The sequence below is a fragment of the Brachionichthys hirsutus genome, chromosome 3 (assembly GCF_040956055.1).
Source record: "Brachionichthys hirsutus isolate HB-005 chromosome 3, CSIRO-AGI_Bhir_v1, whole genome shotgun sequence".
Classification (NCBI taxonomy): domain Eukaryota; kingdom Metazoa; phylum Chordata; class Actinopteri; order Lophiiformes; family Brachionichthyidae; genus Brachionichthys; species Brachionichthys hirsutus.
The window spans coordinates 4,671,849-4,685,265 of record NC_090899.1 but is presented as its reverse complement, the minus strand read 5'-3'; the positions used below and the strand labels follow the sequence as shown (position 1 = coordinate 4,685,265).

The 13,417-nt window shown below is 41.8% G+C and overlaps 3 protein-coding genes across 4 annotated transcripts; 2 read left to right on the top strand and 1 right to left on the bottom strand.

Moving 5' to 3' along the window:
* On the top strand, positions 1-1,644 carry si:dkey-260g12.1 (uncharacterized). The gene is made up of 5 exons (XM_068760565.1): positions 1-33; positions 444-554; positions 727-752; positions 846-951; positions 1,161-1,644. Exons 3-5 carry the CDS (start codon positions 735-737, stop codon positions 1,427-1,429), a joined length of 393 nt encoding a protein of 130 aa, XP_068616666.1. The 5' UTR covers positions 1-33; positions 444-554; positions 727-734; the 3' UTR covers positions 1,430-1,644.
* Positions 1,645-2,099: 455 nt separating this feature from the next.
* On the bottom strand, positions 2,100-5,481 carry LOC137914287 (CD27 antigen-like). Its single transcript, XM_068757895.1, has 6 exons — positions 5,356-5,481; positions 4,842-4,983; positions 4,634-4,759; positions 2,962-3,105; positions 2,374-2,478; positions 2,100-2,263 (listed from the first exon to the last, which is right to left on the bottom strand). Exons 1-6 carry the CDS (start codon positions 5,479-5,481, stop codon positions 2,100-2,102), a joined length of 807 nt encoding a protein of 268 aa, XP_068613996.1.
* A 3,603-nt stretch (positions 5,482-9,084) lies between these two features.
* On the top strand, positions 9,085-13,403 carry tnfrsf1a (tumor necrosis factor receptor superfamily, member 1a). Of its 2 annotated transcripts, none has more exons than XM_068759633.1 (9): positions 9,085-9,189; positions 9,306-9,414; positions 9,523-9,648; positions 9,769-9,924; positions 10,050-10,128; positions 10,647-10,708; positions 11,342-11,505; positions 11,590-11,707; positions 11,820-13,403. In XM_068759633.1, the coding sequence occupies exons 1-9, from the start codon at positions 9,121-9,123 to the stop codon at positions 12,101-12,103; spliced, it is 1,167 nt and encodes a 388-aa protein (XP_068615734.1). In that variant the 5' UTR covers positions 9,085-9,120; the 3' UTR covers positions 12,104-13,403. The 2 variants fall into 2 exon arrangements, with proteins under 2 accessions (XP_068615734.1, XP_068615726.1); XM_068759625.1 differs by having other exon boundaries at positions 9,523-9,654.
* The last annotated feature ends 14 nt before the right edge of the window (positions 13,404-13,417 follow it).

The window sequence follows — 13,417 nt, the reverse complement described above, 5'->3', positions numbered from 1 at the left end:
TGGGAGCAGAAAATGGCACACATCTGAAAACAGGTGAATTTTATAGGGTTCGGGTTCGGGTTCGGGTGAAACAGATACAGAAAGAATCCAGAGAATGTTATATTTTAAAGTAGTTTTTATTGGCAGGAAGCACAAAAATAAATTCTGTTCCTTCCAGAAATATATAAATATCTCAAAAAGCATGACACATATTACCACAAAGGTTTGCAAAAACATTTATGATCCCCAGAGGAAGAATCTGTCTGAGATTTTGTCGATTCCCAAATGTTTCCTTCAATCCCACGGACAACGTTATACTCACATGGCAGCTAATGATTGATTCAATTCATTCAATAGATATTTGAAAAATGCATCGTCTCTGTCAATTCCCTTTATTGCTGTTATTATCAAACCAGCAGCATCAAAATGAGCACGTTCACACAGATCTTGTTTCCTTCTCTCAGACAGCAGTAGTCGGCTGCCAGCTATCTTATGTCCGGTGGTGCTCGTGGGATGTTTAGCCCTTGTGATCCTCTACTTTGTCCGTAACAGAGACGAATCATGTCTCAAGAAAGGTAAGATGGACAGGCCTTTCCGCATCTTCTTCCAAATGTGTCATTAGCTTTACAAATATGTTATATAGACGGTTCTCAACTGTGTAAATCAAATACTGTACACGTTGGATCATCGCTGGTGCATGTGGCAATCTTTATTTACTGGTATTTTTATTTCTGTACTGTTTTCCAGTTATTGCAATGGTAGCATGTAATAAGGTAAGCAGGTGATTTCAAAGCTTCATTCTGTCTTATGCAAACTTTGATTGTAAGACATCACTTTGTTTTGTTGATGGGGATGCTCTTCTCTAGGTACGTGAAGAGGCCCCTCATAAATCCAAGGAGTCGACTCTTCAGTTTTCCAGAGACTCGTTCAGTGCAAAGCAGCAGCAGTCATTCCTCCCAGCAGCCAATCTGGGTACTGATGATTGAAGTGAAGATGTTTATGTGATTCAATTGACTCAGTTTATGGCATCATTGAGAAAAAGAGAGAAAAAAAATAAGCAAACTATTCATCTGTTTTTTTGTCATGATTCGAATTGCTGTACGCTGCGTCCCAGCACATTTCTATAGCTCAATAAAAACATTCCTTTCAGCGCACTCTTTGCTTGTTTTCTGTCTTTGTAGGTCCGGTCCACGTCCACAATCCGAGGTTGGTCATCGTTAGTTTGATGAGTCAGTTTACAAGCCAAGCTGGTTCAACAGTTGAAGGTGGGAGGACGGCTGAGAAGGGGCGGGGCAGAGAGGAAGATGAGGGAGACCGCCCTGTGTTTCCGCCGACATCCTGCAGCGTTCATCTTTCTGAGGAGGAGCAGAGTGGAGAGGCCGACAGCATTCTGTTTCCCTCACAGGAGCAGGGGAAGGACTGCCACTTGTCAAGAGAGGAGGTGCTATGACGCACTGTAAAAAGATTTGTGATGGATGTTATGACCGCTGGTATCCAGCCGGTTCCAGGTGGAGCGTGCTGCAGGTTTATTCCCGCCGGGCACACTGGGAATCACAGTGTTCTACAGAAATATTTTTTTTTTATCTGTACAGAACTGGGAGAAATAACTGGAAGTCCTTTGTAAGTTATAATTCAATGTCATGTAAATAGTCCTTAATACGCTGTCTGTCACTTCTCTGCAAAGTGTTGGAATCCTTAATGAGACGTTTCAACTGCAATAAAATTGTATTTAAAATATAGTCGAGGTATGTTGAAATGTATCCATGTCAAAAACACTCACTTGTATCTGAAATCCAACAGTGTATCTGCAGCGAAACGTCTATTTGTATATAAACACGTGATGCAAAAACAGGTTAAACCTTTGTGCACCACTCCGTACCACAGTGTTGCATCATAACGCAACGTTCCTAGCTCATGCACGACCATCAGAAAGTCACCATATTTCTCGTATCATCTCTGATTCTGTACAGTCTGTCTTTTAAACATCACAGATGTCAAAAGGTCATTTTTCCTTTCAGGAGACTCAATTAGTCTTAAAACGATTTGTGTCCGTTCATCAGATTGAGCTCAGTCACACTGGTCTCCATTTGTAATAAATGTTGAAGGCAGCGAGAGATTCTCTAAATTACTGAATGTCGGTCGGCCTGTAAAAGTGCCATTAATCCAAGTTCAGGATCTGATTTGATCTTGGTAGCATTTCCTGCCTCCTGGACAGGCTTGGACACGTCTTCATCCTTTGAGCATGGGGCCACAGGTATTGCGCCTGAGTCAGCCAAAAGGGAGTCTGAGCATCAAGAGGATAGATTGTAAACACATCGGAAAATAATAAAAGCATTATGCTCTATCTGTATATGGATGAAAGTGCAATCTGTTTCTAAACAATAGTGTACTTACCATGTTTTAATCTGATCCAGTGTAGAAAGGGTTTGATTTTTGTTACAAGAATAACAGCCATTCCTGCAGACAGGAGGCCAATTATCACGAGAGACCACACTGTATCTGCAAAAGAATGTGCAAAAGAGACATAATGACGTTTGAAGCGGAACACCCACGCAAGAAGTATTTCAAGTATGTCCAGTTTTCAGGGCTGGAAGGAAAGGCTGGAAAAAAATAAAACTCAGATTGATAATTCAGTGAAAATATGAAAATGTTCTTGGTTCAGATTATTTACGAGGATTCCTCCGAGGTGAGATTAGATTATTTGGTTTTGCAATCACATGACATGACTTACCATTAACCCACTTGACTTTGTATGTACAACCTTCACCGATGCTGCGTTCAGTCACTGAGAACAAGTTTTATTTGTATTATCGTTAATAGTTACATCAGCACAGAAGAGTTTCTGTTTAATTTTCTGCTTCTCCTCTTTTAAAATTATGCAGGGTCAAACCAACAATAGCCTTCATTTGTGTTATAGTTCATCTGCTCATGTTGCTGTTATTAACTGGGTGTGAGGTGTGGTTGAATGTGGGCAGCTCCTACCTGTACCTGCAGTGGATGGAGGCGGTTTGGTGGTTGGTATTGGAACACACTGTTTGCAGGGATGCTCTTTGCATTCGTAGCCAGCTTTACATCTGCACTCAGCATTACGAGAGGCGTTACAGTCAGATTTATAGTCCATGTTTGCTGTTAAAAAACAAACAAAATAACATTAAATATGTGTCATTATAATATGAATATATAATCATATACATTAATTCTGAGTTTGAATGAGAAACAAAAACATGCACACACAGGTTTCCCTAAAAATATGACACAAATGACAAAATGTAAATGACTCATGTCCCTTATGGCAGCTCATGTGTTCCTCTTTGGAGACCGGCCATAGAAGCATATCACTTTGATGCAATATTTTTATTTGAATGCTTGAAAATGGAGAAGAATTAAAAAGGAAATTGCTTACTGCGCCACTGTCATCACAAAAATCTGTTTTAATGAACCAGTTTAACAGAGTATCTGAAGGGCTTTAATGATATTGTGTAATTCAGGCTGAGATCTAAGCAAGAGCTTCAGATGATAGTTGATAAATGTTGTACCACTGTTGTCAATGCTCATTACTATCCACAGCTAAAGTCTAATTATGACTTTGAACATAAAAAGAATTATTAGAAAATTATTTTAATTTTCTGTAAATATGTGGCATGTTTCCTCCTTCCAAACCTGCATCTCCAAATCTTTGAGAATCATTAACACCAGATGTCAAAGGTTTGCTGCTGCAAGATAAAAAGTCAAACATCATTAACATATTCCTCTACCTACAAAGAGACTCACATACTCTCCCTCACTTGCATTGTGTTTTTCTCACATGTGCTTTCCATGGTGACATTTAAAAATCAGCACAACAGTCTGTTTTTGCTCACCTGTCACAAGAGACGTGAATAATAACATAGGACATGACATTTCTGTCTGCTATCTTTCCGATGTTTCGCACTTTTCTGTGTTTTTTGTCTTTTTTTTTTCCACTGATGTGACGATGGTCTACTTCCTCTTGCCTTTGCCGCTGTCGGTGGGCTGTGCTGCTGCTTCAGTTGTTAACACGATACAAGCACGAAATCTGTCGCGGATTCCCATCACAATAACGTCCGGAGCTAGCGGGTTTCTCGGACCCCCCCCCCCCATCCCCTCCTGCTTCTAGTCTCTCTCTGACTGTAGCCCACCATGGCACACTTGAATGGGGAACCCCCTTGCATGCTTGACTTGAGTTGAGTAACATTTAAAGTAACTTCTCTAAGGTTTTGTGCTCTAACTGGACAAATTGATCATCAGGATGAGACATAAATGATGAATCACGAACAAGTCATGCCCTGACAACAAACTCCGACACAACATACATAAACAACATACAAAATAATGGATATACAATAAACACAGGGGGCTTAAATGAGTTATGAGTGACTACTTCTGTATTAGAAGTTCCATTTAAAGGCTTTTACTTTGGCAACTTTCTTCTTCAGAATACACACATAATAATCCTGCTGTCTAATAATATTACTTGCATATTGGTAAAGTACAGAATGCACTGGGTTGTGACCAAGAGAACATCTGGATGAAGCTAAGGACAGATGTTGCCTACCAAGGCTGTTTCAGTGGTTGATCTAAAAGTAGGACTTTCACACTGTTCAGAGCGTTCCTATCTTGTTGCGACATTACTCACGGCGATCGCAATTTTCGCAAAATTTGCAGGTCAGCTCCACGTTGTAGGCGTCCCGGTACCGCTTGCCCTTGCAGTCTTCACACACTTTTTCACACGTGAAACGTGAACGGCTAGCCAAATATTTTCCTGAAACACCAAAAGCAAATTATGTCTTCTGTTGAAACAAAAACCACGATTCCTGTGGAAATGTGGGGATGCTACTTTTTACCTGGTCGGCACATATCACAGCAGAATTCTGGCTTTGGCGCAGGCCAAGGATATTGTGTCTCTTTGCACTGTATGGAAAGCACAGAAGAGAGGAAAGACAGACTGCACAAGAGAGTAAAAGCAAAATAATGGAGTGGCTGCATCTGGGAAGAGGAGTTCAGGAAGAAGAAAGAGATGAGGAGATGAAGAGATGGAGAAGTTCAAAGGGAGAAAGAAATAATCATCCATGTTTTCAGGTATATTTACTGAAACTGAGTGAAACAAAAAAACAGTGTTCACATTTGAAATAAACTCTGCAGGGATTTATAATACTAGCTCAAGTCATAATAGACACAAGTTGTACACATGCTGTACAATCACACATCATACAGGAGTACTGATGATAGGCTTTAAACGTCATTGAGTTTGCATCACACCGCTGGAGAAATACATGTATAGATCTACTGACATCCTAAAGGGCATAACACTTCTACCTGACAGGCATGGCTGAAAATGATTTAGCAGTTTTAACTTACCATAGATGGGAAGGTGAGAGGAGATGTAACCTGCGACCCTCTGAGTGTGAGACTGAATGTGGACCAGAAGTGTGACAGGAGGTTATTCATAAAAGTCAGCGATGACTCATTTTGAAAGCCCAACATTTTTCTGGTCCCTTTGCTGTGACCCCCCTGGCTCTTCATAAGAACATGACCTTCTTCAGCCTCTGCTTTTTTTGCCAGATGCGCCATCTGTCTCGTTTTGTCCAAAATCTAACTATTCTGCAGAAAATCTAACTTTGTTGCATCTGCCTAGTTCTCTCCATTTTAAACTTATAGCTGGGACTCATTCAACTCTGCCGCTTTACAGAAAGCAGCTCTGGCAATAGTTCTGATGCAGCTGCAGCCTGCAAATTACATGGATAAGAAATATAAATAGATTTCTATTAACAACACTAAATTACATCCGTTGTTTTTTTCTGAATGTCACGAAAGATATTTAATGTGCTGTGTAAATGATCTGTCAGGCCTTTGATCAAATAACATAGTGCAGGTGCAAAATGAATGCATGATTGACTATATTTAATAGTTGAAGGTAAATGTCTGACTTCTAAATTCCTTGCCTGTGTGCAAATATTTATCATATTTGTATCACTTTTTGTGACTTTAGGTGCCTATAATACTGCACAGAACATCTAAATAATTACCTGTGTTACAGTATAAAGGTATGAAACATTTTGGATTGCATTGCTACTCGACTGTCATGCGCGCTGATCAATACCCCTGTCACTTTTCAAAGATGCCAGTTCTTCACAAATGACCTCTCAGTAATGCAGTGATGATTATATGATCATGATAAGGGAACACCAGGAAGTGGTGAGGCCTGGCTCGGCTCTCGGTGAGTGGCGCCACTGAGAGTACAAAGATGACTTGGGGAGATAGACGACTGAGCATCAAAAGGCTAAACTGACTTAAAGCAAACCTGCTTGTGCTTATCTTCAGGTTTCAGAATTAGACCGACAGTAAAAAAAACAACAACAACAACTAATGTGTTTAATTAGAATGTAAGATAACCTTTCCTAGGGACACACTAACTGTGTTGCACGGAAATATTTCCAGCTTTGACTGAAACACAAAATCAGATTGCAGACTCAGAGCAGGGCCGCTCAGTCGTCACTGAATAGTAGATTACACATGCACAAACGTGAGTGTTTTCACGTGAGAAAACCTACTTCAAGTGTCTTACACATCGAGCAATGTAGGTCGGGGTGATTGCAACACAGGCAGTGAGAAAGAGAGGAAGAAGAGGACAGAGATGAAGGATGTGGCTTTTCTGTAGAAGCATTCATCTTTCTCTGCCGTCTGACATTCTTGCTGCCGACTCCAGGCTATTCTTTCCTTTAATTATAGTGCCTGTAATTATAGATCTACACTTCATTTTATATAGAAATGTAAACTGAGAGTGACCTTTTAACTATCTCATATAAAAAAAAAATCACTTTTCTTATTCTATTCACAGCTTTTTAATTTTTTACATTAAATAATGACTTCAAATAGCAAATTTTAAGATTTTACATTTCAGTGAATCAATTACACATTTTTTTTTTTTTTTTTGCAATGCATCATATCCATCTATAAATAATTTCTCAGTGCCACTTAATTCCCTCTGTAACGAGCTAAACTTTGTGGGTTCTGAGCCTTTTCTGGGATCTCCTCTCTGCGCGCTTCCGCGTCCTCCCACAACTCAAAAACACGCACGGGCAGATGAAAAAGTGCGACTCCGACCTACCCGCACGTGTGTGCACACGAGCACGAATGGTTGCGTTAACCCTGTGATGGATGATCTGGTGATCTCTCCAAAATGTTTGTCTCTGCAATATTGCACATCTTGTTATTTAATTTAAGAAGAAAATGCTTCCGGCATTAACTCAGGATTATTTCATGTGCTTATTTCTGTAAATAAAATGAACTTAAGAGCTCGCGTGTTTTTTGCCACCACAATTCCTTGAAACGGGTTCGTGACGCAGCGACTTCCCGTCTGAGTCCGCCTCCGCTTGCGCGCAGCGGATCGGGGCGCAGCCGGCGGCGCGTAGCTTTCTGTTAAAATAAACCTAAAACTATACATCAGCGTCGATATATGGACTCGGAGTGGAAAAGATAAGGCACCGTGGCACGTTGTCCAGGTAAGTGTTGGTGAGATACCTGCGCGCCATGTTGCGTAAGAGGAGAATGTTCTTATGAGGTGTGAGATTGCGGTGGCCGTTTTTGTGGTGCGTTTAGCCGAATCGAAACCAGTGAGCCGAAACGTAAACAGAAACTACGTCTTTGATCTAGTTTACAGTAATGTTATCTCTGTAGAACGAATCTCAACGTCAGGTTCCCCGAAACGTCTAAAAATGCACTTTTAAATGTCAGCGCGACGGGGACGTGACGGGACAGGACGCGTGGATCCGTGGAGCAGTTCGTTCCCGATTCCTCCATGAACTACAGAATCCACTCATCCATTCAGTCACTTCGTTAAATTCAATTTTTTATAATTTGGGTTATAAAAAACAAAAAAACACAAACACACTTGAACTCAAGCTGCTGAACTGCCACACGATCCACACTGGATGAGGAAAGCAGGAAGAAGACGAGTCTAAGGCCGACATGATAATGATAATAAAACCTCCTGTCGAGCCAGAGGAGAGCCAGAGGAGAGCCAGAGGAGAGCCAGAGGAGAGCCAGAGGAGAGCCAGAGGAGAGCCAGAGGAGAGCCAGAGGAGAGCCAGAGGAGAGCCAGAGGAGAGCCAGAGGAGAGCCAGAGGAGAGCCAGAGGAGAGCCAGAGGAGCTCCAGAGGAGAGCCAGAGGAGATCCAGAGGAGAGCCAGTGGAGAGCTAGAGGAGATCCCCGAACCTCCGTGCCGGCTCTGTAACCACACAAGTCACTGACAGGAGAAAATTCCACAGGTTCACGCACCATTACTAACGTTTTTAAGTCATGCCAATATTTAGAACGCAGCGCTTCTCCTGTACCAAGTTTATTAATGTAGACACAAGCCTTGAATTAATGCCCATCTTGCAGAGGAAGTGTAAAACACAGAACCAGGATAAATATATGTTTGTTTTTTGTAATCTGGCATTAACAAAATAAAATGCTTCAGCCCACTCCCGTAAAAGATAACGTGGTAACTGGTGGTTGATCCACAAGCCTGTCAGCTGTCAGTAGGTCCAAGAAAAGCTGTTATAGGTGTGTGGATTGGAATGCTTGGATTGTTCCCGGGGGCCACGGGGGGGCGCTGGCTTTATTCATCCCTTGGGAAGACTCCCTCAGGAAAACTAGTAGGTCATGTTGTTCTAAATGTTAGGATTCTAGGGCCCGGCTTCTCTCCTCTGTGAACTGGTGCACTGGAGAACTCCTAACTGGGTCAAATGGGCACAGTTTGACCTCGTTGCAGTTTTGCTGTCTATTTCCAAAAAGGCTTTGTGTTTGCTCATTATTCATTACAGCGTATTCACAATAAAGCTTTAATGAACGTGGTGCAATAATACTTTCATCTTGAATGCATTCTAAAAAATAGTAGTCACATAAAATCCAAACTAGTTTGCCCTTAGGTTTGTAACCTAACGTTAATTAAATAAACTCTATTTAGTTTAGGGAAATCATTTCGGGCAGTAGAATAGCGGAATTGGTGGCTTGTAGAGATAATATTCTCTCCACCAGTTAAACAACTCACAATCCAGTTGCTGTGCTATATTACAGTGGCTTTTACGCGATTGTCTCTCTTGCAGGTTATCTCAGATGGATTGACTTAAACCTGGAAGATGATGGAGGGGGGTGTCCAGAGAGGAAGATGGCGTAGAAAAACACTTGTCGGCACGTTTCTGCTCCCGGTAAGACGAACTTGAGGCTATTCACCGAATACTTTGAACTGGAGTGTATCCATAAAAACCACTGTGTGATGAAGGGTAGAGCTTTTCCTACATGCATGTTATGTTCTGGGTTACAGTGCTTGTTCATCCCGTCGTTGGCATTGTTAAAACCTTTAGAGGAGGTGACATGTGACCACGGGGATTATCTCACTGACAGTGGAATCTGTTGCAACAAATGCTCTCCAGGTACTGCAACCTCACACGCGATCGTTATTGGAACACATCAGAACGTTTTCATACGATCGGCTCCATTCTACAACGCCTTACTATGTTTGCAATGTTCGTGTTTGCAAGGTTTCAAACTCATAGAAGACTGTCGTGGGATGAATCAGAGAAGCACATGCAAACCCTGCCCACCTGGACAATACACGGATCAGATGAACTACTTCCGCAACTGTAAAAGTTGTAAACGCTGCAAAAGTAAAAGTAACATTACCGGTTTATTTTATTTTTTTATTAAGAAAATCTGATTTTCCTGTTCAGTTTGCCGTGCTGCATCCACCGACGGTCACCTTTGTGCTCTCTTTCAACTGGATACAGGCTCATATCATGAAGTGGAGGAATCCGGATGCGAGAGCACCCGGAACACTATTTGTCGCTGTGAGAAGGGCTATTACCGATATAAGATTGATTCAGAAACAACCGAGTGTCACCAATGTAAAAAGTGTAAACCCGGAGAAATGGAAACACGAGAATGTGAGTTTCAACAAATGTGAAGTCTGTTTTAAAGTCAGTCATATTGAGTGTAGGCAAATATAAATATTTTACTGATGCTGAAGGAAATTTGGATCGATTCTGAACAGGATAATTTTTGTACACAGGTACACACGAGACAAACACTGTGTGTAAATGTCGAGAGAACTACTACAGAGTCAACAACGGCTGTGAACCTTGCAAGAAGTGAGTGCACTAATGTACGAGAACTTTGCGTGCATCCATCGCCCTTGGTCCCGTTGGTCCCGGGTTTTCTGATGCTTTTATTAAAAGTCAGTAAAGGGGAAGTTGGTTTGATGAACTGAAACTTAGCGGACACAGCGGATCTCGCTCAATCTTTCCATTAGTTGGCAACAGAAAATACAAGTAACCCGACAGTAAGACTGAGTCTGAGGCATTTAAATCATCTATTAGACAAGGGGGGGGGGGGGTTACAAATATACCACTCATAAAAATAGGAAACCTGCTGATGCATCTTCAGCTACTCTCTTGTTAATAAAAACAGGATGTGACTTTCAACATTAATTGTGACGGATGAAGTATCGTCTCTGTTTTAATTACTACAAATTGTTCCGAATAAGGATGACTAGGAACCTGTGACATGGAGACGAGCGCTTTAATGTTAGACGTTGTGTTCATAACTTCCTCTTTACGCTTGCTATTTCCTCCTCAATGTTGTGAAACATCCTCTCTGCTTTCCGCAGTTGCACGACTGATTGTGAACACCACTGTTCGTCACTTCCCCCAAAAGGTGAAGATATAAAAGGTGAGTGTTTTTAACAAGGGTGTGATTCTCCGCTTACATTTCAATGCAAGAACACAACTGGTTTCCAGAGCGACTCGCTGACTACAGCATCACCGAGTGTTGCCGGTTGCTTAAGACGCGATGAGACGAGCCACGGCGCTTTGGCTTAAAGAGACAAATGCAATCGATCCGCTGGCCGGTAGACATGCTAGATATCACCGTTGCTATTGGCTTCTGAGCAGCTCGGAATGAGGTTGGAGAGTATGTCGGATCTGGAGAGCATCCAATCATGTGTAACCCATGTCTTCCTCCAAATCCACAAGAGGGAGTGTAGAGCAATCATTTGTTTAACTTCCTCCTGCCTTATTCACATGTCAGAAAACACCAAACATCACACTGAGCACAGATATTATTAGAACTCACAGCAGTTAAAACCATTAGTGAAATTTTAGGTGCGCATCTTCAGACATTTGCGTGCATTTAAAACTGTGCACATGTACTTTTAGCGTTTCTTGCTTGGGCATCAGCTTGGGTTTGAAAAAAGTATTTTTTTCCGGTGGGGCTTCTTTTATGAAACTGCTTTGTGGTGTTGCTTTTCTAAAATGTCGATTTTCATGTCCTCTTCCTTACACATGCTTCCCTCTTATAACGAAGCGCCTCATTTTGGGGAGGAGTACGTCATCAACATCGTATGTGGAGTTGTAGCTGTGGTTCTGGTCGTGGCTGTAATCACCCATATGGTGACAAAATGGTCTACCAAGAAGAAGTTGCTGGAATCCCCGTCCCAAAAAGCGGCGGCCTCTCCAGAATCCTGCGAGGTGTGCTAATCTAGCTTACTGTATTTGCGTTTTCTCTGATGCACATTGAATATGACACAAATCTGATTTGTGCTTGTTTTACAGGAAGTCTTAATTCACAGCGAGGAAGCTTCGGTTAGCGTGAAGGCTGCCCCCCCGAGTTCTGTGAGGGAACACGAGCAGCCATCCAATCTGCCGGACTGTGTCCCCTTCGAAATCAAGAGTGAGTGCATTTTAAACCACACAGGATGCAGCACATGCTGCGTGTATCATCTCAAATATACAAAAAGAACTATTCTACAAACGTGTCTCCTCCTACTCCACCCCTTCCTCAGTACATGACATGATCTACACGGTGCTGGATCTGGTTCCCGTCATGCAAATGAAGCAGCTGGTGCGTTGTCTCGGTGTGAAGGAGAGGGAGATTGAACAAGCAGAGGTGGACCACCGACCCTGCCGGGAGGCTCACTACCAGATGCTGAGGGTGTGGGCTGAGCGAGGATCCCGCGCAGGCGGAATGCTGCACTGGCCTTTGTTGCAGGAGTTGTTAGAGCAGCTGAAAAAGATGAACCTGGAATGGGTAGCTGAGGAGCTGGAGACAAAGTACGGCATTCAGTAACGCTGCTACGAGTTTGTCCAGTGGAGCAAAAAGCATCATGAAACCAAGTATTGTTCACTTCTGAGACTCTCATGCCTGAAAGTATGCAAGCAAGCGCGGCTCTATCACCCAAGCAGTTTCATTGCCTAGCAACCAGAGAACTCTACCTCCTGTCCCGAAGATCCCTCTTTGAGATGGCAGGGTCAAACTACTGAGAGCTATGGATCGCATGGTGCTAGAAGACAGTTTCAGCAAAAACATTTTGCATAAGAATTCAGTTTGAGAATTTTCAAGAACTTTTGGTATTGATTATGCTTTTTAAAATATATATATATTTTAAGGAACAGTGATTTGGGTAATTATGCATATTTTCTTTCTTTCATTATGTTGGCATTAATGTCAATGGTGTAAAACAGCTGTCCCAAACTTAACAAAGCCCACCAACCAATCCACAGACTGCCTACCTTCAAAGCTCACTAATGAACATTATTTATTATGAGCAAAAAAAAGGCTAATTGTTAAAGGATTAGTTTGTGTTTTTTCCAAAGGAATTATCACACTGGTTCTATTTGTTTTATGGGAGGATACAGGTTGGATTTATTTTAATGCCAAGTTAAGCTGTACAAATGCAAAAATGAGAATGAGTAAGTGTTCATTCCAGCATGTCAAACTAATTGTCTTAGATATGCTGCTTCCACAATGAAATATATGTGTTTGGGAGATTGAGATAATAATGGGCTTAATGGTTTTTGATCAGATTTTGTAATGCTTTTATTTGCTTTTTGCTGATTTCAGTTAGTCAGTACGGTAATCATTTATTCAGAAATTCAAACAAGGCATATATTTTCCAGAGCAGCAGAAGGAAGTGCACGATCCAGCGCGACTAACCAGCTCTATTAATATCAGTTCCCTGTCATACAATTGCTAAAGTTCTTGACGTCTATTGCCAAAGTGCCAGTAACAAAACGTGAAGTTGAGTAGTTCCTACTCATAAAGCAACTTTTCTCTGGCTTTCCGTAGCCCCTTTTTAGCCTTCTGCTAAGCCCCTTCATCCGAGCATTATTCACGACTGGAGAAACGGGACACGCCTTGACTCAGTGGGCCTCAGCCAAGCTCCTCGCCAAGTCTCGGCCTGCAGATTCTGATGTGAATCAGACAGACTCCAGACCTTTGATTCCAACGCACTTTTACATTGTACAAAAATGTATTATACAAGTAGAACAAACTGGTATGTGATTACATATGTTAATATCTGAAGTGGAAATAAACCTGATTTTATATCAATTCATCACTGATTGGCAATAAATTGCCTGTTAATAGATCCGAAAACCTTTC